This window comes from Mesocricetus auratus, unplaced genomic scaffold, assembly GCF_017639785.1.
Source record: "Mesocricetus auratus isolate SY011 unplaced genomic scaffold, BCM_Maur_2.0 Super-Scaffold_100019, whole genome shotgun sequence".
Classification (NCBI taxonomy): Eukaryota; Metazoa; Chordata; class Mammalia; order Rodentia; family Cricetidae; genus Mesocricetus; species Mesocricetus auratus.
In genome coordinates this window covers 1204840-1227000 of record NW_024429200.1, presented here as the reverse complement: position 1 = coordinate 1227000, position 22161 = coordinate 1204840, and the positions used below count along the sequence as shown (strand labels likewise).

The window sequence follows — 22161 nt, the reverse complement described above, 5'->3', positions numbered from 1 at the left end:
GCACATATGGAAAGTAACCCTGCAAGGTGGTATCTTTTTGTAAAAAGTGTGCCATGATCTAAACCGGCCTTGCAGACAGTCTAGGGCAGGAAGTGCACCTATTACTCTAACACAGGTGAAGGCTGTGCCTCATCCCAGTGGCGAGAGGTCAACCCCAGTCTGTCATGGTCGGAAAATTCCTAATAGCTGCAAAGCAAGGGCAAAGGGGGTCAGTAGCTGATATCAAGTTCCCAGAATGAAAGGCCTTTGTGTAAACGGAGGCTTTCCAGATGACTAAACGTCTCACAAGGTGGAGGTTTTTGGCATATTGGCCCTTTGTGTGCTAGCCATCTTTTATAGAAAACCGTTCTCACAACCTCAACAACTTGGGGGTGTTAGGAGTAAATCGGAGGGTTGGACAGAGGCGAAGCTGACATGAAAGCAGGCCGAGGGAGGAGGATTATTTTGTTAATAGCAAGTGGAGCCTTCGCTTCTTTTTTTTTTTTTTTTTTGTCTTTTCGAGACAGAGTCTCTCTGTATTGCTTTGGAGGCTGTCCTGGAACTCGCTCTGTAGACCAGGCTGGCCTCAAACTCACAGAGATTCACCTGCCTCTGCCTCCCGAGTGCTGGGATTAAAGGCGCGCGCCATCAACGCCCGGCGGAGCCTTTGCTTCTTGAAGGAAATCTAAAGTGAGAGAACAGGAATGTATGTCTTGTTTTAAGGGGATGAGCTTGAATATTCATGTTTCCCTCCCTCCAAAAGGTTGAAGAGTAAGCGCACCTGCGCGTGTATCTACACATAGCTCGGAAACGAGCTCCTATTTGTGCTGCGGCTTCCTCGGCGAGTGCATTATTACAATATAAGCCAGTTCTCAGGGCTGCTGCCATCTTGGTGGTCGCCGGTCTTCAGTGACCTCCCTCTCATGTCCTCGTTCTTTCTGCTTGCTTATTGCAATAACAACAACAGGAGACAAAACTGAGAGTCCCGTGCTGGCTTAAGGATCAAGGAGTCAGGGGCCTTCACCCCCTATTCGTGGGCCTTACTCGGAACACGCAGGGCTACACACTGCGATTTAACACCCTGGCTGCCGGTTAGGCATCAGGTTTCCGAACAAATACTGAAACCACGATGTCAAGAAACACAGCACGGGGGGCTGGAGAGATGGCTCAGAGGCTAAGAGCACTGACTGCTCTTCCGGGGATCCTGAGTTCAATTCCCAACAACCACATGGTGGCTCACAACCATCTACAATTCAATCTGGTGTCCTCTTCTGGCATGTAGGCAGAACACTGTATATGTAAAAAAAAAAAAAAAAAAAAAAAAAGAAACACAGCACGGTCCCGAAAGGACTTAGGCCATTAACGCCATTTACACTGGGCCCACGAGCCAGAGCAGGGAGCAGCAGCAGCAGCAGCAGCAAGGTCAACCAGGGGCACCTTGCCGGACTGCGTCACGGGACAGCCCGAGCTCCTTTCCTTCGATCGCCCGTCCGCCGGGAGCATCCAAGCTCCGCCAAGTGGAACCAGGACTGAGCATGTCCCTCGTGGCGCACCGTCGGCCCAGGTAGAGGCGGCCGGCGCCGTGACGTCACGGGGCGGGGATTGGGTAAGTGACGCCTCAAGGGTGGTGGAGGCGGAGACCGGCGTCCGTTCCGCCGCTAGGATGTCTGCGCTGGCCCGGCTGGCCCCTTTCGGTCGCGTGGGCGGCCGCCTGCTCCGGGGTTGCCGCGCGCGGGCGGCTGGAGACGGTGGAGTCCGCCAGTGAGTGTCGGGCGCGGGGCGAGGGCTCGAGCGGCTAGGGCGGCTGTCCCGACGCCGTCACCTTGAGGCAGACGCCCGGGCAGCTGCCTGCGCACTGCGCGCTGCGCCGCTCCCACTCCCGCGGGGAATGCTGGGTCTTGTAGTCTGCGAGAACCGAGCCGGTGGCTTCGGCGTGACGGATGGGGAGGAGGTGCTGGGATGGCGGGGGAATGGCAGAGAGAGGCGTGATAATAAATAGCCCGGCCACGCACAGCTCCCCGAGACTGAGACTTCCCGTGCCGCGCGGGGCAGTGGAGGTCAGCATCGCATGGAGACCGGCTCTCAGACTAGTGAGGGGCGGACAGGGAGTGCCTTGGGTTTTCACTAACCGTCCTGGGCAGCCACGGGAGACCTTAAGGCAGGAAGCTGGCAGGTTTTTTTTTTGCCAGTGTTTTTGCCATTAGGTGCGCTTTTGCATTTTCAAAAATCTAGCAGTTTATTTGAGACACTCTCACTATGTAGCCTCACCTGGCCCGGAACTTGTTATATTTAGGCCATAAAAATTCTGCCTGCCTCCGCCTCCCGAGTGCTGGGATTAAATTGCGCGTGCGCTCTGACGCCCGGTTTTAATTTTAGCACTTTAAACCCCATATTGTATGCTGTTTCTTACTCATTCTGCCTTCTCTCCACCGCAGATTTGTAAAACTCGAAAGTCTTATTTTGTTGTATTGAACTGTTTTTTTGGCTGAGCTCTTATATCCCTGCAGGTTTAATCTGTCGAGAGTTCTTTTGAGGTCTTAATTCTATCCTCTTGAGGATACCTCCAGTTCAAGCTCACTCTAAATACTTAGCTTGGGTTTCCCTCACCTCCAATTAGGGAAGCGCGCTACCACAGGGATAGGTCCCTGTGGCTTGGATTTTTGGGCTACAAAGGTCCAACCCAGGTAGAGTTTGGGTTCAAACCCACTACAGGTTCTGAGGTTTGGCCTCTGGTGACAAGTTTCAATTTCTTTCCCGTTGGTTTATTACTTTTTCACGTTTTATTAGGGGGCCACAGCTTGACTCAGAGGTCTAATGACTGTACTACTTGTCTTGGGTGGGAGGCTGAGTCTCTTAGCTATGTGCATGGACTTCCGGTGAATGTCAGCTTCAGTAACTGCTTCCCAGGCATTTGTGCTTGGTTAGTAATACCCGAAAAGCACTCTGGAGGCAGAGACAGACAGATCTCTTGCGTTTGAGGACCTCCTGGTCTACAGAGCAAGTTCCAGGACAGTAGTGCTACACAGAGAAACACTGTCTCGGTAAACAAACAAAACAAAAAGTATTGCCCTTAATGGATTATGTGCCACAGTTTGCCAAGAAGTGCCTGAGTTCCCCACATCCTGTTGATTTTATCCAGGGTTACCGCTGCAGCTTTTTGGCTTTGTTCGAGTCATTAGAGTTTAAAAAGGACTTTCTCGGGTTCACTTTCTCATATGATAGTTTGTCTTTTTTTTTTCTCTTGAGACAAGGGCTCATGTAGCCCAGGCCCACCTTACCCTCTGTGTGTAGATGATGTTGAGCTGATCTTCCGCCTCTAGTCTCCTCGTGCGGGGTTACAGGCCTGTGCTGCGGTGCTTGGCTTCTGTGTGATCACCTTTGGATAAACATGGCACTAGGGCCTAGGGTGCACATTGTCTCTGAAGCGGAGCAAACGTAATTCTCATCTTCTTTGGGGGATAGGGTTAGCTAGTGACCTGCTACTACTTCACGTTCCCAGTCCTTCATACAAACCTTTTGGGCTGGCATCCCATAATCTCACTGTTTGTGGTGTGTCACGGTGACTGCCTGCTCAGTTGCCTGTTCAGCCAGTGTTCCTGCTTCCCGCGTTTAAAGCTAAGTGAAAAGGCAGTGTGGGAAGGAGGCAGGAGCTGGTCAGTCTGGCCCCGGTGTAGATGAGATGTGTGGCTTCAGGTTTTTTTTTTTTTTTGGTTTTTTGAGACAGGGTTTCTCTGTATTGCTTTGGAGCCTGTCCTGAAACTCGCTCTGTAGACCAGGCTGGCCTGGAACTCAGAGATCCTCCTGCCTCTGCCTCCCCAGCGCTGGGATTAAAGGCGTGTGCCCTAGCTTCAGTTTAAAGATGCACCTGCACGCGTGGATGACTTTCTGCTCTGGACACTCAGAAGCCGTTTTCCGCATTGCTTTTTCTCCTAGTGCTGGCGGTGGTGTGCATATTCCCCCCAAGTACAGGGAGTTTCCCCAGCTTACCCGAAATCAGGTGATCCAGGGCGAGTTCTTAAGCTCACTCATGTGGTTCTGGATTCTTTGGCGCTTTTGGCATGACTCAGACGCTGTGCTGGTAAGTTCGGGAGAATGGTTCTAGAGCCGGGGAGGGAGATGGTATGGCTGGCTTAGCTTGCATGTGGCAGTCTTTTCCTGTCAGGTGTATCCCTTTTCACCGTATTGTCCTGTCACCTAGTGACACTTGTCACTTTTAGACCTGTTTATGTGATGATGTACATTTCAGGGATCTAGAAGTAATTCTTTTGTGAGTTAACATTTATCTTCACTTGTAGGTTAAATTTCACACTTTATTCTTGTTTGCGGCAGGTATCATATAGGCCAAACTGTTGTCAGACTTTCCTTACGTGTAGGACTGGCTCTTAACTTCCAGTCCTCCTATCTCTGCCTTGAAAGACTAGGCAGGCACCACCACACCCCACATTAAGTTCTTTTAAAAGCCGAACATCCTCTAGTCTTTCCAGAGCACAGAGCAACCAGATTTGGAAGCACTAGATTGAAGTCTTGGGAATGGGAGTTACTGGTGGCTCCCTCCCTCTCCCCCCCAAGCCCCCAGGCAGGGTTTCTCTGTGTAGCTTTGGAGCTGTCCTGGAACTCACTCTGTAGGCCAGGTTGGCCTAGAGCTCACAGAGATCCGCCTGCCTCTGACACAAGGGCTGGACATTGAAATCTTGAGGTTGGAAGAACATGTGCCTAACAAGAATGAGTCCCCTAGGGTCTAATCCCCAGCACTAAAAAAAGAAAAAAAAAAAAAGAAAAAGAAAAAGATGGACATTGAAATTTATAGATCCAGGACACCTTCAGTAACAAAACTAGTTTTAGCTGGTAGTATGTCTCAGCTTCTATCACATGAAACCCATGTGTCAGAAGGAGAACTGTCAGGTGACCCTAAGTTAACGGTTCTCTGACTGCCCAGGTATGCTGTGGCATGTAGGCTAATTGCATGAGGGAGTGTAAACACAAACGCACGTTTTTATAGCTTGAGAGCTGTAGGATGCCCTGTCTGTCTCTCAGAACTTCTCAGAGCACATAGCTGCTTGGACTGCACGTTTCCTGCTGGCAGCATCTCTTTTACTGTCATTCGGTCATCAGGAGTATTAGGCTGGAGGTAGCAGATGATATTGCAGCTAGATAGGTCTCCAGATTGCCTCCACTTGAGGCTCCTAAGTCTCACAGTAGGAGAAGGGTTTCGAGACGTTTTTGTGTTTTAACCAGGGCTGTGGGATTTTGCTGAGATGAGGATGCATATGAAATCTGTGGCCTTCCCTTCTTCCTGACCCTCCTAAACACCATGGCTTAGGCTGCCACCTCTAAAACGTTGAAGCCGTGTGTGTGCCGAGTGGGGTGAGGTGGTATAAGGCATTGGACGGCTAAGGGGGACTCAGCGCTCATGTATGGCAGGTGCTGGTTATAGTAGTCACTGCACTGTTTCCTCTTCCAGGGCTATTTCAGAACTTATTAGCTGCAGTTATTAATGTAAACTCTGTTTGCTCCTGACTGGTTGTCACCAGGGCCACTTTTCATATCCAGACCCTTCACAGTGGACAGATGAAGAACTGGGGATCCCTCCTGATGATGAGGACTGAAAAAGGATAAACTCACTCTGTGCAGGTAGGTATGCCCTAAAGTCTTGTTTTTAAACTGACTTGTTTTGTGTTAACAAGCATGTCCTAACAGCCACTGGGCCCTGTCTAATCTCCGCCCAAGCATTTTCCCACTTGCTGGCCTGCACCCCCTTCATTGTCTTCTGTCCATCATATCATAAAAACGAAGTCTTTTAAAGTTAGGTAACAGTTTGGGGTGCTGTCCACCCATTGAATAAAGACCCTGGGTTCCATTGCCAGCGCAAAATAAAGTGCAGTGAAACAGAACCCAGGCTTCCTGATCTGTTCCCGGGACTCCAGCATTTGGGAGGTGGGTCAGATAGGGATTGGATAACACTATAGAGTAAGTTGGGGCTAGCTTGAGCTAGGTAAGACCCTGCCTCAAAAACAAGCAGTATGGCAGTGGTGGTGCAAGCTTCCAGGCAGAGGCAGTGAATCTCTGAGTTCAAGGCCAGCCTGGTCTACAAGGTTCAGGGCTATACAGGGAAACCCTGCCTCTAAAACAGAAACAAAAAAAAACAAAAGCAAAACCCCAAAAGAAACCAGTCCTGTTCTGTTCCATGAATACAGGGTTAGTTAGAGTTTATGGTATGTAGCTGTAAAACCATGCCCTACTCTCATTGTTCAAGTGGGAAGATTGAATTAACACTTTAATGACTAGACTAGAAAGGCTGTTCAGTCAGAGCTCAAAAAAAAAAAACTAGACTAATTGGATAAATAAGATTATGGATTTGGATCAATATATGTAATAGTCCTTAAAATTTACCTACTTTTCTTTCTCTACAGGAGCAAGGTGAGAAGTTCAAGAAATTGCAGACTTCATATTTAACGTTACAAATTAAAATAGTTTGCCAAGAATGAGTAACTCATGTTTCTGGTGACATCTGTCCTTTATTCTACTCTCTGCTTGCTGGGCTAAGTGGTTTGTGTCCCTTCAGCTAACCCTCTTTAGTCCCCTGTGATGTAGCTATGAAAGAATAAGAGTTTCTTGTTTAGCATCATATGCTGGTGAGTGCTAGGTTATGTCTGACTCCAGCGTATGCATAACTTACAAGTCTCCTCCTTGGCCACGCCTTAGTTGTATGTTTGTTGACAGGTGATGTGGCCATGCAGCTGTTACAGCTTCATTGTCGTCCCAGAGGTTAGGGGTCAGCAGAGTCCATTGTGTCCAGATCTCCTAGGAATTTCTTAGGACTGGGATAAAGATAAAATTTTTCTACTTTTCCAAAACTTTGTTCCAGGGTATTCCACTTTTTGTGGTATTTCAGTAGAATGAGGAAGGTAGAATTTTCCTCCATCCAGAGAAAAGTCTGGTGTAACATAGCTAGTGGACTTAACTGACCACCTTGGCCTTGGGAGTACAGTGCCAAGATTGATGAGAGGTGTGGCTTGGGGGACTACACACTTGTAATTCTAGCATTGAGGAGAGTAAGGCCGGAAGACTTAAGTTGGAGACAGCCTGGATACAGAGTGAGAGCTATCAAAATCATAGACAAAAGGACCATGTTTATAGAGGACTTTAAGAAGGAATGATGGGTGCTAAGTCAGTACTCATGTGAGAGATTTGCTCAGAGCTGTGAAAGAAGTCCATTGAACGATATGATAAGGCATTTTATCTATACCCTGAATATGTAGGACCTATGCGAAGTGTCATTTTTTTAATTTTATTTTTGTTTTCTGAAGTAGGGTTTCTCAGTGTAATAGCTCTGGCTGTCCTGGAACTTGGTCTCTAGACCAAGCTGGCCTCAAACCAGAGATCCGCCTGCCTCTGCCTCCTAAGTGCTGGGATTAAAGGCGTGCACCCCCACCGCCCAGCCAAAAGTGTGTTTAGGAAGATGACTTATCAGGGTCTAGAAGACCAAGCTCTGTTGGAAACAGTCTAATGTGACTATAAACAATTATGGGGAGGGTGGGATGGATGTTAATGGCTGCTGGTTTGTGTCAGAGTGAGTTCCAGCCCCAGGACAGCCAGGGCTACACAGAGAAACTCTTGTCTTGAAAATCGAAACAGAAGAACATGGCCAGTGGAGACATCTCAAGCTGGCTGTATCACCCACTCGGGTCATGAGCAGTTTGAGAGATAAAGCACCCCAAGCTCTGGAGTCAAGTTGACCACATCTGATCCTAAGTCTACCATTTACTTGCTCTGTGTGGGCAAAGTACTTATTTTAATCTTGTGCCTTCATTTCTCTGTGAAGTAGCTTAGAGTATGCCTAGCATGAAGTAGTTTCTAGAACAGTAGTTCTCAACCTTCCTAACGCTAAGACCCTTGACATTATTTTTGTTGCTACTTTGTAAGTTATTTTGCTGTTGTTATGAATGTGATGTAAATGTCTGTTTTCCAATGGTCTAGGTAACCTCTGTGAAAGGGTCGTTTGACCCCCAGGTTGAGAAACCGCTGCTGTAAGCAGGAGCACTTAACTGTGATTGTTTTTAGAACATTTCCTCTAAGCTAGGTTTATGGCCACTCTGGAACCCTGGTCTGATTTTCATAAGAAAGCCCCACATACCACAGATGTGGTCCCACTCCTCTCCAAAAAATTTTTTTTTGTTTTTCGAGACAGGGTTTCTCTGTATTGTTTTGGAGGCTGTCCTGGAACTCGCTCTGTAAACCAGGCTGGCCTCGAACTCACAGAGATCTGCCTGCCTCTGCCTCCCGAGTGCTGGGGTTAAAGGCGTGCACCACTAACACTCCTCTACAAAATCAACTCAAAAAGACAAAACCAAAGGACAAAAGACACCCAAGCAAGTTTAGAGGCTCTCTCACTGACGTGAGTGCTGAAAGTACACTCCAAATTAAGCTTTAGGGTGAAGCCTGGTAGATACCTAGGACTTTGTAAACAGGTGAGGAATGACTCGTGGTAATTTTACTAGCTTCCTAGGGAGTCTAGTAAGACAAGTAGACATCTAATAAAGCCATGAGGCATGATATAAGAACACCTGTTAAATGCATGTTACATGAGCCACAGGTGCCATTTGGTTTTTTGTTTTGAGACGGTTTCTCCGTACAACAGAGACCTACCTGCCTTTGCTTCCTGCGTGCTGCGATTAGAGTGTGCTACCACTGCTACAGGTGTCATTTTGGGTTCTAGAACAATCTGGCTCCTCTGCCATCTTGCCATCGACAGGATACAAGTGTGTTCTGTCCAGGAAATGTCAGTAGTCCACGCTGCTGTGCTGACCACCTCAGTAGCCTGGCTTTCTGCTGTCTCCAGTGCAGCAAGTGTGGTAGCATCCTCCTGTAACTGGGAGTTCAGTGTGGGAAGTAAACACACATTTCCATTTAGGTTTCCGTACTGATGGCCTCACTAGAACACCATTGTGTACTGACCTTGGGTTCTGGCTGCATAGACCTGGTGAGGCATGTCCTTCAGAGTTTTGTGGGATAAGGGCTCTTTCTTTAAATGACACTCTACTAATTTTGTGAGTTTGGGGGACAGTAAGACATAATAACTACAGCCCTTTCAGAAGAGCTGGGCATGGGAGAGCTTTGAAACATAAGTAAAACATCCATAATCTGGGGACAGATCTCATGGAAAACTCCTATGTATGATACATCGAGAAGTAAAGCCGCAATAACTTGTAATAAGGAATGGTTATATAGAAAACAAACTTGTCTGTCTCGTAAAAAACAAAAAAGAAAAAAAGAAAAAACAAACTTGTAAATACAGAATAACTGTTTTCTTTCTTCAGCTGAGAACATTACAGTTCAGAGAGTGCTAAGCCCTGGCAGTATCTTTGGGCTAGAGAGGTACTTAGGTGAAAGGTCAGAAACACCCCTTAAAGCTTGCACCCTCCTGGCACGTTTCTGGTGTGAAGCTTTAAAGTCGCCATCTTTTTCCTGGAACTCGTATGGTAGTTTGATATATTTTGTCTGAAGGTATTTCAGGAGTTTTTCAAAATAAAGGGGATTCTGAAATTAGATGCATAAAGTGAAACCGAGTTCAGTGCTAGATGTGTTTGTGAACAGAATCTGTCACTATACTAAGTGGATGACTGCAAGTTGTGTCACAGGTTTTTTTTTCCCGAACGTTTCTGAGATGATTTCTACACATCAATTTGCTTATTTATTTATTTTTTTCTGAGACAGGGTTTCTCTGTGTAGCCCTGGCTGTCCTTGAACTCAAGAGTTCTGCCTGCCTCTACCTCCCAAGTGATGATATCAAAGGAGTGTGCCACCACCACCCACCTAAAATCTTAAATTATACTTTCAAGTAGGTAGTTACACAGAGAACAGTCACTTTAAGCCAGAGATGCAGAAGATCACACAACATTGTCAAATATTGAGGGTCATCCCCAAAACTTGATAAAAAGACTTATTACAAATTGGCTAGACCATGCAGGAATCTGGTCAACTTTAACTTCTACTCATCAGAAGGATCAATATTTTGAAAATACTTGTGTATTTTAGCCTGGACTGTCAATAGCCAGTGACAACTATTATTAGATGTCAGTGCTAGAAAAATAATCTTAAGATTTCTCCATGCAGTCAATCTTTATTATAGCAGTATTCGCATATTCACATCAATTACATAGCACTTTTTTTGGCCTTTTTTTATAATACAGAGTTTTTAAATAACTTTACACAAATAAATTTCCTCAATTTGATTTTCAGCTATCTTTTTATTTGATTCTCCATGCTTTCTATCGAAACTGAACAATATTTTCCATTGTACAAATTTACATGAGAAAACTCCAAAGTACAAATGAGGGGCCTGAGCAGGACAGAACTGAAGTAACAGGAAGTAAAGTAACAGGAAGTAGGTCTAGAGAAGAAAACAAATTCAAGCAAACATTGAGGAGTAAGGGGTAAGAGGGAGACATCATCCATTTGATTGAAAATAAATGTCTTTTTCTTATGAATTGAAAAATAAGCTTTAAAAATAGTTACTCCATTATAATTTTTGCAAAGCAGGTATAGAGAGGTCTGTGGATAATGAAAAACTCCCCGCCTTTTCACTGGGCACACCCCAGACTCCAGAGAACCCTTTCGATGCTTGAGTGGAACTGAAGTGACAATAAACTCAAACCTTTGGCAGTTACAGACAAGAGGAATGTGCATGAGTTGCCATAGGTCTGGGTGGTGAAACAGGAGCCGGGACTCACCGCAGTTCAAACATGAAGCATTTCCCTCGCCTCTCCCTTACTGGAGACTTGTCCTCAGACTAATATGACTGTTTAGGGTGAGGCTTGGCAGATGCTAGGGTTGTCTCCTTTTCCTGGTCTAAAGCCAAAGTGGTCTGTTTCATAGACTCCAAGAGACATGGCGAATGAAGTCCATCCCCTGATCAGTTAGTTGTATGACTACCTTAGGAGAGGCTGTAGAAGCAAAGGATCAGAAGCACACCCAAGGATGGGACACCATCAATTCTCCTGGGACACAGTCCTTCAAATAAGGTGACGTGGAAGCCAGACCAACGCTTATTGTGGAGTGACCAAAGGAAATGATCCAGAGTGTTGTCGCTAAAGGGAGGAAGAGTACAGCACACACATACCTGGTATGTGAACTAATACAACATGACGATAAATAAGACACCAAGGTTAGCCACAGACAAAAAGGCGTATGTTCACAAAGCTGGTTTCAGTCAGCAGTGGAACACACAGTATTAAGTGTATTAGAAAGGAATGATTTCCGAAAGTTCACAGCTTAGAATAAGAAACACACTTACTGCACTCTTACACTATATTTCAGGTGAAGAGCTCATCTCCCAGCTTTAGTTCCCCAGATTTAAGTGTCATCCTGCCTTATTTTGGTCCATTTTCTTCCATTTGTGCCTAGTCTGTGAGCTTTGTTTGCTGATGCTAGTCTGCAGTTTCTTCCTATGTAACTCACAGCCCAGCCAAACACACATGGGTTCAAAGTCTCAAAACAGTGATTTTCAAGGCAAAAATAAATAAGACCAAGTAACTCATTCATACTCCCCATTCTAGCTCTGTAAACACACCCTCCCCAAGTTTCCCGTCTCCCCTGTGTACACTGTAGATACGAACCGGCAATCGTGGGTGCTGGATAATGTACTCAGCCTGCCAGGAAAAGCAAATGATTTGCACAAAACATTTTTTGATACTAGCAAGAATAAACATATTTCAGTTCTGTTTTCAAAGAGCACTTCAATCTACAGAATTCTTTACAAAAAATGCACCACAAAAAACAATACACTAGCTGTTGTCCTCATGCACAACTGCTTATGTCACTGCAGTTAGAAAAGTCAATAAAAGTCAACAGTTTGTGACACTGAGTAACGAATAAAGGGACAGTTGGGAGTTGTGGGGACTGAAATAAAGGATTCACCCTTAGCGCTTTACTAAGGAGGTGACTAGGAATCAGAGAGACAGAGACAGACACAGAGAGATTGATTGATATAACTTGACATCTTACATACTAGGAAATGTGGCTCAGTGGTAGAAGCCTTGCCTAGTGTATACAAGACCCTCTCTGCAAACCCCAGGGAAAAGGAAAAAAACCTGGACTTCAGATTCTACCTCAAAAATACCTCATAGGAACTGTTAACATTTCCTTCCAAATGACAACAATTTCTGAATTTCAACTTAAATGTCCCTGTCCAAATGGAAGTAGAACTAAGTTCTCTGAAATCATTAAAGTTATTGTTGGGTATACTGATATAACAACATCTGGCCAGCATCTTTAACTCTACCAGAGCTACCAGTGTGGACCACAGATACACTGACCATTTCAGTCTCTTCTGACATCGTAAAAATTCACCTTGGAATCTGAGTGAAACAGCTGAAGGACACACTAGGAAAAACATTGCATTTCTTGGGGACAGCTAGGAAAGAGGATGCAAGAGCCACAGCATGGAGTGTCCAGTTTTCATGCACTGGCCAAGTCTCTTACTACTCAACGTCCCATTTCAAAAGACACCTGCAGAGACAGCCCTGTCCTCCACCATGCACCAGAGCAGTCAGCAGCACTAGCCAACTTGCTTTGCAAACAGGTCTTGGGAGGCAAGTTTACACTTCAAGCTCTAACACTCAGTGTCTAGGTTGGCAGCAATCTCTGGAAACCATCTAAGATGTGTTGTTCTCACTAAGTTAGTACATGAATGCTGCCCAGCATATACTACTTCAAAACTAACTACAGCAGCATCTTAAAATGTCAAACATTGTGTATAAAAGTTCCATGCTTTGAAGAGCCTATGGGAGTAGAAAAAGTTTCTCTAGAAATGTCACTGAACTGTATTTTCAACCTAGTTGCTCTATGTGGTAAATATTTCTGGCTCTACTAGGGATTATGTGCTTTAAAAAAATAATTTTGTTCATTGAAAATTTACCCTTTTTTCATTTTTTTAAATGTGATTTTGGCTATAAACTCTTTAGTGCATTTATCTTCACAATCTAAATTGCACTCTAAAAAATATTAACACAACTGAGTTAAACCAGACTGGCTGTTCTCTTCATAAATCACTGATTTCTGCTAAAATGTTAGCTTTTTTATTGCATCATGAAGGCACAGTAAGATCATTTGGCAAATTGTCAAGGTATTTTTCTAGAGCCTCCCTATGCTGTTTCACTCCTGTAAGCTACCTGCTGTTTCTACTCACAGTGAACTTTTCATTTCTGGCTATGGTTTTAAAAATAGCTTATTGGTTGACATTTGCTGGCTGAGGTGCTGATATTATAGCACTAGCAATGTCAACTTGGACCAAGAAGAGAGAGAGTCTTATAGAAAGGGTATCCTTCTATCTCGTGGCTGGGCAGTCTTCAGACGAGCATCTGTGCATGTGACAAGCGGTGGCAACTCACTATGAAGGTATACTGCCTGCCAAACCTACTGCTGAAAAGCGGAATCATGTCATGGTTAGCCAAGTGGTACCATAAGTATTTAACTTCATGCGACGTAAGGGTAAGGTTCTGGAAGTATACTAAACAGACTCTGGCACCAATTCCAACAATAGATACTCTGAGCTACACCTTTAAAGAAAAAGTTTAAACAGTGTCACTGCTTAAATGTATAATGCCCTTTAGGACAAAACGAGTGCTCAACTACACATACACATAGAAGTTAAAATCTTATATCATCTTCACGTTCTAGAGCTCCTGACTTTCCATACTTTAAAATAAATAACTATTCATTACCTCTTTCTGAGGAGGTAGTTTTTGAAAAGGTCACCTGATCCCTGCACTGTGTTTCCAACTAAAGCTAGATGCTGAGGTTTGCAAGAGGCCGGGAGGCAGATGCGTAGGGACAGGTGAGGTCTGAAGAGGGGCAAACAGCAGCTCTGACAGTGCCTGACAAGTACAAGACATCACAGGACAAAAGAAGGGGACTGCACCAAGACTGAGGAGTATTTACAGGGTTTCTGGTTGACAGTGCTGAAGTCTTCAATTATATCTGTACATAATGCTTTCTTCCGTACCAGCATAAATGTAGCATATCGTTTATATCAGGTCATCTTTTAGGATGCCTCCTTATGCCCTCCCAGACCTCACATACAGTTAAGAGACGGGCTGTTCAGGAACCAGAGTCTGACAGTTAAAACAGAATCTTCGTTGAAGATGTATATAAGTACAAAGGATCACACGGGACACTCTGTCCACAAGTTCCTTCTATAAACTACACCTTGAGGTTAATGATACCTCAGTGGCAAAAGTTTGGGTCCTGTAGCTTAATGGTGAAAGTTTGTCAGGAATACTACATATTTAAAAACAAGTCTATATAGTTGCTCTCAAACTTTTCAAGACTTCACTCTTAACCTAAAGAGAACAGATCTCAGGAGGCACTGCAACCACGCATGAACTGACAGCTACCGTCTCACAAGACGAGTGAAGCAGCCACATTCTGTCTGGACAATTACTCATAAAGTGCTCTGCACAAACAAGGGCTTCCTTGCGTTTTCTAGGAGCTCAACAAGATTACCTGCAGTCTAAGCATAAAAAAATAAGGAAAAAAAAAACCCACAAAGGAAACGGTTTTCATGTTGTTTGTAAACAAGAAGAAAAAAATATTTGATAGAAAATAAGGAAGGTTTAAATATTTCTACTTTTTATATTCTCTATTAAAAATCTCTCAATACCCTGAGCCTGGCTTCTGGGCACAGCTTCATTTAATATCAACTCTATTTCCCTTTCCGGCTAAGACAGCAACCTATACTGAAATGAAAGGAAGAAGGGTCCCATTGCGTTCTGTCTAGACCACTCACATGCTAAGCTCCCTCCTTAAGCTTGCCGGCCCCTCTCCCAGCAAGGAGTGGCCCTGTACCAAGGCCATGCCTAGGAGGCTCTAACACCTCCGCAGGGCCTAGATGTGCATCAATGGCCAAAGCCCTGCTCTTTCAAGCTGACCCGGAGTGAAGCAAACAAAGGCATGCCAAAAAGCACTTAAAGCACAAAGCCTTTCCAAACGCGACACATCACATGCAGAGGCTACTTCTCATAGCTGAGTGAGTCATTTTCATGTCAGTTTCCATGACTTTTAAGATATTGTTCTACTCATGTAAGACTTCAAAATGCTTTGCTGCTAACTGCTAACTTCAGAAGACTTTCCAATACACTGGGAACTCATAACATTTTCAGCAGGCCTTCCTTTGATGACAGACATTTTAGCAAAAAACACCATCTGTTTTGAGTAGGCTTAAATATATAGTGGGATCAGTTATGATTTGAAATTAGAAAATAACTAAAAATACTAAAAGTTCCATTTTATTTGAGATTTCATAGTATTTTTTTCAAGTTCTTGGCTATAGTGTAGTTGCTAAGTACATCTCTTTTAATTTGCATTTCTAGATTCAAGATTCCTGGATAAGAGAGGTACTGGCTACTAACTCATTCAGTCACTTTCTTTGCTACTATGGTGATTTTTTTATTACCCTTAAATAAAGGCCAAGGGAAGTTGTAAATAGGTTATACTTTTGATTTGTGCAAAGGTTGAGATTTAGGGTTGTATGAAAACAACTGATGACAGGCCTCATACCTTCCTGCAACTCCAATGTCCAACATTTCTATTTCTATCTAGGGAACTCAGCTACTAAATTACCCAACCTTTTGAAGACCAGGCTTGGGAAAACAGGAAGGAGGAGAATTAATGGAGACACCACCATTTTTATTTTAGGTTGCATATTATAGATAAAAGACTAGAAGGAGGATGTGGGATGTAGTGTAGGCATTAAGTTGGAAGAAACAATGGGATTGTTAGCAAAGATGTTAGTGTGGATCCAGCAAGTACCATTAATTTAAAAAGTATAAGTAACTGTCACTAGGCTAAGACTCCCCATAGTTTTAGGTAAAGAAAAGGATAATCATCATTCTTTAAAAGCTGCTTACAATTAACAAAAATATAATTTTCAGGATATATATTCTGGTGGGAAGTATTCTTTTATTCCAATTAAACCTGAAAATTATTTTTTTAAAAAATAAAAATAGAAGAAACTCAGAAATTAAAACATGTACCTTACATTTAAATTACACTAATTTCTCACATTCAAAACTGTCAGTAAGCAGTTTTGTAGGCTTTTAATTAGATGCTGCCCATGACATTTTGTGCCCTGGACAATGTAGCCACTTAAGTGTTTGGTGACTGGAAGAGCTGAGAGGAAGATATGGACGGCATTTTCCTGAGAATTTGCTACAGCGTGGAGGAGACAGCCCCTCAGCCCTCACCTCCATTGCTGGACCCAACGAGAACAGGAGGCCACGTGTGCAGCACTGTCCAGCCCGAGCGGTTAGGCAGAGCCAGGAGCGAGGCAACCCGAGGGGAGCGCTGGAGGGAGGGAGAAGATGCAGCACCCCTTTCTGCCCCACGCCCCTCGTCGCCTCCCCCACGAGAGCTCAGAGCTCCACTGGGACAGCGTGTGTTTGGACTGCACAGGCACTACACAAAGGACATGCTGCATTCCTCCATCCCTCAGAGAGTAACGGCGGTGACAGGGAAAGCGCTCCACACGATCCCAGAACAGGCAACGATGCTCAGTGACTGAAATCGCCCCATCAGATGACCAGCCACAAACTGATCTGGTTAGAAGGGCAAGGTTGACCGGCAGACTTTCCATAGCAAGTTTCCCAAGCTGCAGCAGCAAACTCTTTCCATCATGCCTGACCACCAAAAGGGCAGATTTCAGGGTCTCTCCTCTTTCTTCCTGGGAATGGGCAGACTTGTATGCAGGTGATATTTGTGTTGAAGAAGAAACACGGGCAGCAGAGAATTCTGGTTCCTAAAACATTCTTCCCTCTTTTGTTGAATCGGAAATTCCACTCTGTTCCACATGAGCTTATGCACTGAACATTTTGTATCTTTTAAAGAAGATTAGAGGAACAGAGCCGTGTTTGGATGTTAACAGACTGTATGAACACAGACTTAAGAATAAAGAGTGATGCTGTCATGACGGGGTGGCTACTTGAAGGCTGCAAATTCTCCTGTAGAGGGAGGACAAGAGCTGATTTTAAAAGTTATCTCAAAAGAACTCACACAGAAAAACCTCATTTCAATTCCACTGAAAGGGGACTAATTAAATATATCACAAACTTTGCAGCAACACAGTTTAACCCTCAAGTCACTAGAATCCACGAGACACACAAGTGACCGTGCTCGGCATGCGAAGAGCAGCTCAACTGTACCAGGAAACTAAGCAGCTGCATGGAGTTTCACAGCTGGGCGTCACGCTGCAGGTCAAGCCTCAAACCCATAGTGCAGGCAGGCGGTCCTCACACACGCAAGACCTGCCCACCTTGCCTGGCTCTACATAATTATTGCTAATGAGGCCGGCAGACTGACTCTTAAGATTTACATGTTGACAAGATTAGCAAGGTGCTCCTGACCTTGCCATCCTCTTGTCTCGTCCTCCTCATGCTGGGATTCCAGGACTACCATTGCTCTCAGCTCTCTAGACAAGTTTTAATCAAGCTCTGCATTCTGACTCTGAATACAACTAACTGGACCATAGACTCTTTCTATCAAAGATTCTTTTGAATGAGAAACTAACCAAGGCACTGGTGAGCCTAAAGACCAAAGAAAGAAACTAGGCACTGTGGTTCACACTTGTAATCCCAGTACTTGGTAGGTAGTGTTAAGAAAATCTAAAGTTTCAGGCCAGCCTGGGCTGCACATGAATATGTTTTATAGATGAACAAGCTGGGGTTCAGAGTGGTCCAGAAACTTGCCCCAAATCACATAACTTAAAAAAGGCCTAGAAAGGAACATGAGGGTATAATCCTTTATGAGAAAACTAGAAGTCCTAGCAAAACAAACAAAATAGCACCATTAACAAAAAAACACAGAAAGGGAAACTGAGTTAATTCTAGTGCTTCCTATTTCTCTAGATCTCCGTTACCTATATATCTTACCTATCGTGTTTTAATTCTCTTCCCTTTCAGAAGAGGAAATCAACTATTATGTAACCTATGGGGGATGCTTGGGTGTCTACTGGTAGGACATGAGTTTCTGAGCAGCTTGAGCGAGCTTAGGAATGCCAATGCTGCTAATACAGAAGGAGGAAAGAAGAGGGAGACAGGAAGGGAGGGAAGGATGGAGTGAGAGCCAGTCCAGCGAAGACGGTGGAGTCCTGGGCATGGTAGTGCCGAGGGGAGAGTGGATGAGGAGAGGAACACATGAGTAAAACAGGTATGCTGGGAGATTACAGAAAGAGCTCCATTAAAAAAATCCTTCAGGGCTGGAGCGATGGCTCAGTGGTTAAGAGCACTGGCTTCTCTTTCAGAGGACACAGGTTCAATTCCCAACATCCACATGGCAGCTCACAGCTGTCTATAACCTCTGTTCCAGGGGATCTAACACCCTCACACAGACATACATGCAGGCGAAACATCAATGTAAATGAAATACAAATAATTCCACTCAGGAGGCAGAGGCAGTCAGATCTCTGTGAGTTCGAGACCAGCCTGGTCTCCAGAAGCTAGTTCTAGGACAGCCTCCAAAGCTACAGAGAAACCCTGTCTCAACCTCTGCCCCCCAAACCCTTCGATATACTATGTTTCATATGCTCAAAACGTTGGCATATTCTATGGACCAAGTAAATTTTGTGAAACCTTGTTAGCTACGTGCAACAATATCTACCAATAACCTTATCTTTATGTCACTGGAAGGTTTAGAAATCTTGAGTTTTGATGGTTTCTAATATATTACCATGTTTGAACTCCCTTTTCCATGCTGGTGATACACTCTATACAAGCACTTGCACACTCTCTAAAGTCATCTACCACTGAGTTACATCCAAGTCCTAGGTTTTCTGAGGCAGAGCTTTTATGTAGCACGGGGCTGCCTTGAACTTGTTGTGATCCTGATTTCATTGCACTGGCTTTTTTTTTTTTCTTCTTTTTTGTAACATGACAAATGTTCTCTTTTATATTTGGGATCATGAATCTGTATATAAAATTATGATGGCATCTCAACTTACCCAAATGAGGGACAAAAGACAAGTCACAATAATAGGCAGTTTCCTTATTAGGAACAGTAACAATGTAAGTAAGGAAAATACCTGCGGTACTTACATACTCAATTATCATTGAAGTTTTCCTAGCGGTCTGCTTTACTGTTTTCAAAGGAGGACAGCATGTATGCAGATATGGTCTGTCTGTCGAGTTTTTTGCTTTGGGTTGCCTTTAAGCATTATCACAGGTCTGAACTGGGTGACTGACTATCAATGGGCTTCGGTCACTAGGTGACTATGAAGTAAGACGGCAGGGTTTTTATTCTACTTTTTTATTTTTAGATTCTCTCCAGATCACCAGAGAATCAATAATACTCCTCATGGGTACATTATAATCGTCTTGTATACATGAAAAGGCAAACGTTAGACGTACTTCACACTGGAATGCAAGAAGAGGACTACCAGGCATTCATCTCAGTGGGATCTTGTTGGACAAAGGATATTGAAGGAAGAAAATGATGAGACACAACGCTAGGAGTCTGCTGTTAACATACATCAAGAGGTGAGCATAACCTAACATAGTAACTTCAAATATCCATTACTTGACTGTTTGGCAAGCAACTATGTAAGAATTTTGTAAAGTTTTTTTTGGGGAAGGGAGTGAGAATAAAGGACAGGGCATTTGCAAAAACCTTTGATTTTTATACATGTACGAACCTCAATTTGTATTCTCCAGTGAAAATCCAAAGCTAAGTCATATTACCTACGTCAAATGTGCTACTGACTGACATTTTTGGCTACTCATATCCAAAATTTATTTAAAAAATTATTTATTGCTTCAAAGAAATAAAGGACTTCTATACTTTCTAAACTGTAATAAAAAGAAAAAGCTATAGGGAGATAGAATAAAACTCTAGATTATTTGGTTCTACAAGCTATCAGGTTTGCACAGCTGACAGAGGCTGTGCACTTCCCGCCTGTGAACGCAAAGAGGAAGTCTTCCTCTGGACGTCCTATGACAGTGACAGTCAATAACAAAAGGGGCAGAGCAAACTGAGAGAGAAACCTAGAGTTAATGGCAGGAATAACTAAGAGAACAAAACAAACTCACACTGGGCAGTAAAGCCTCTGAGAGAGGCACTGCAAATGTTTATCAGTGTTTGTGTATTTTACCGCACTGATGTGGAAATTCAATGTTCAGGATGATTTTTTTTTTTTGGTTTTTCGAGACAGGGTTTCTCTGTATTGTTTTGGAGGCTGTCCTGGAACTCGCTTTGTAGACCAGGATGGCCTCGAACTCACAGAGATCCGCCTGCCTCTGCCTCCCGAGTGCTGGGATTAAAGGCGTGCTCCACCAACGCCCAGCGTTCAGGATGATTTTTAAGATTTGGAAAGCAATTCCTAGGTTTTTAAACACAAGCATTCTTTGGCTCACCTGTAAACAACAGAGTATCCTAGTTAATTTAAACATAAGGAAAACTGTTCACTTGTTTTTGTTGCTACCTTACTTTAATGTCTCACTCATTTAGTTTGTCTCAGTGGACTGGAAACGCACCATATCCCCCTGCTTGGATGGGTGTCTTAGGAGAAGCACAAGCATACAGACTAAAGTCTTCCGTTTGGAAACCAGCCCGATTCAAGGAGGGTTCTGATGCACTGCGGTGAATTTTTGGCAATGAGCGGGCCAGCAGCTCAATAGAGGCAAGAATCTGTAAGACAGAAGGGGCGGGGCAGGGCGGAGCAAACACAAGAAACAAGAAAAAGCAGAATTAAACGTTTGGGCAGTATACACGGTTAAGAGCTCTTCATATTCATAATGACATTTTATTCGAGACTTTACATTGTTTTCAGTATAATGAATGAACAAAGAGAAACAGGTATTTTCCCACAAACACAAAAGTCAAAAGCTAGCACAGTTTTGTCTTTTCTGAGACAGGGTCTCTCTGTGGCTTTGGTTTTTTCTTTTTAAGACAGGGTTTCTCTGTGGCTTTGGTTTTTTTCTTTTTAAGACAGGGTTTCCCTGTGGCTTTGGAGACTGTCCTGGAGCTCGCTCTGTAGACCAGGCTGGCCTCGAACTCAGAGATCCACCTGCTCCAGCCTCCCAAGTGCTGGGATTAAAGGTGCGCGCCTCCAATGTCCAGCTAGTAACAGGTTTTATATACACACACAGCTGAATGAGTAAAGTCACTCAGTGTTTGCTTGAATTTTAGATCATTTGCCATCCTTGAAATGGTTACGTAAAAATAATTTAGAACTAATTACAAAGCTGAAACTCTGGCTCTGGGGGGTCCAATAACTTCTTCTCTCTTCCTTGGGCACGTCCACAAATGTCACCCTCACACACTCACAAATGTCACACTTGCACACACACTCACAAATGTCACCCTCGCACGCACACACACACTCACAACCCCCCCCCACATACACACAAAAAATCAAAGCTACATGTGGTGGTGTACACCACCATACCTCTAATCCCAGTACTCCTTGAGGCAGAGGCAGGTGGATGTCTTTGACTTTCAGGCCATCACAGGCTACATAATGAGTACCAGGTCATGATACCCTAGAGTATCATAAAGTAAGAACCCATTATAGTATACAGTTATATTAAGAATATAATATAAGTAAAATTAATAACATAATATTAATATATAACAAAACAATATATAATACAAACTTGAAATAACAAATACCTAAGTAAAAAATTAAAAAATAAGAAAAATCTAGTATGGACAGAAAACTTGGAATAATTTTACCGTCAAGAATAACCCAGGTCAAAGTGTACATAGAATTTTTCCTCAATATATGTTTTATTTAAATTAGAAACATGAATGCTTCACATAGAATTCCTATAAGTAAGTTGTCAGAGCCAACATAGCATATGATGCTGAAACACAATGAGTAGAGAAACAGTTGGGAAAAAATTGAAATCAATACCACTCTTTTTGTCCATTTCTTTTCATTGTTTATGAACTCATTATTGTTAGTTTTACAAATGAAAGCCCTCTAATGGTCTTTAACTATTTTAAAATATGAAAGGATGCCAAGATCAAAATGTTTGAGAACTAGGGATGGAGAGATGGCTCAGTTCTCAAAGCCCACACGATGGCTCACAGCTGTTACAGCTCTAGTTCTAGGGGATCTGACTTTCTTCAAGCCTCAGAAGGCACCAGGTACACACATATACATGCAAGCAAAATACCCATACACAAAATAAAATA

At 43.7% G+C, this 22161-nt stretch overlaps 2 protein-coding genes across 5 annotated transcripts in view; one reads left to right on the top strand and one right to left on the bottom strand.

Annotated features, from left to right (window-relative positions):
* Positions 1–1581: 1581 nt before the first annotated feature.
* Ndufb2 (NADH:ubiquinone oxidoreductase subunit B2) lies at positions 1582–6468 on the top strand. The gene is made up of 4 exons (XM_013125015.3): positions 1582–1740; positions 3913–4057; positions 5511–5610; positions 6390–6468. Exons 1-3 carry the CDS (start codon positions 1643–1645, stop codon positions 5583–5585), a joined length of 318 nt encoding a protein of 105 aa, XP_012980469.1. The 5' UTR covers positions 1582–1642; the 3' UTR covers positions 5586–5610; positions 6390–6468.
* Positions 6469–10079: 3611 nt separating this feature from the next.
* Positions 10080–22161, bottom strand: part of Braf (B-Raf proto-oncogene, serine/threonine kinase) — a 125320-nt gene continuing 113238 nt past the window's right edge. For all 4 annotated transcript variants that reach the window (XM_040728643.1, XM_040728640.1, XM_040728642.1 and 1 more), the window contains 2 exons: positions 20496–20649; positions 10080–16973 (listed from right to left, as the gene is read on the bottom strand). In XM_040728643.1, the coding sequence (XP_040584577.1) occupies positions 16951–16973; positions 20496–20649 (177 nt within the window). In that variant the 3' untranslated portion in view covers positions 10080–16950. The remainder of the gene's footprint in view (positions 16974–20495; positions 20650–22161) is intronic.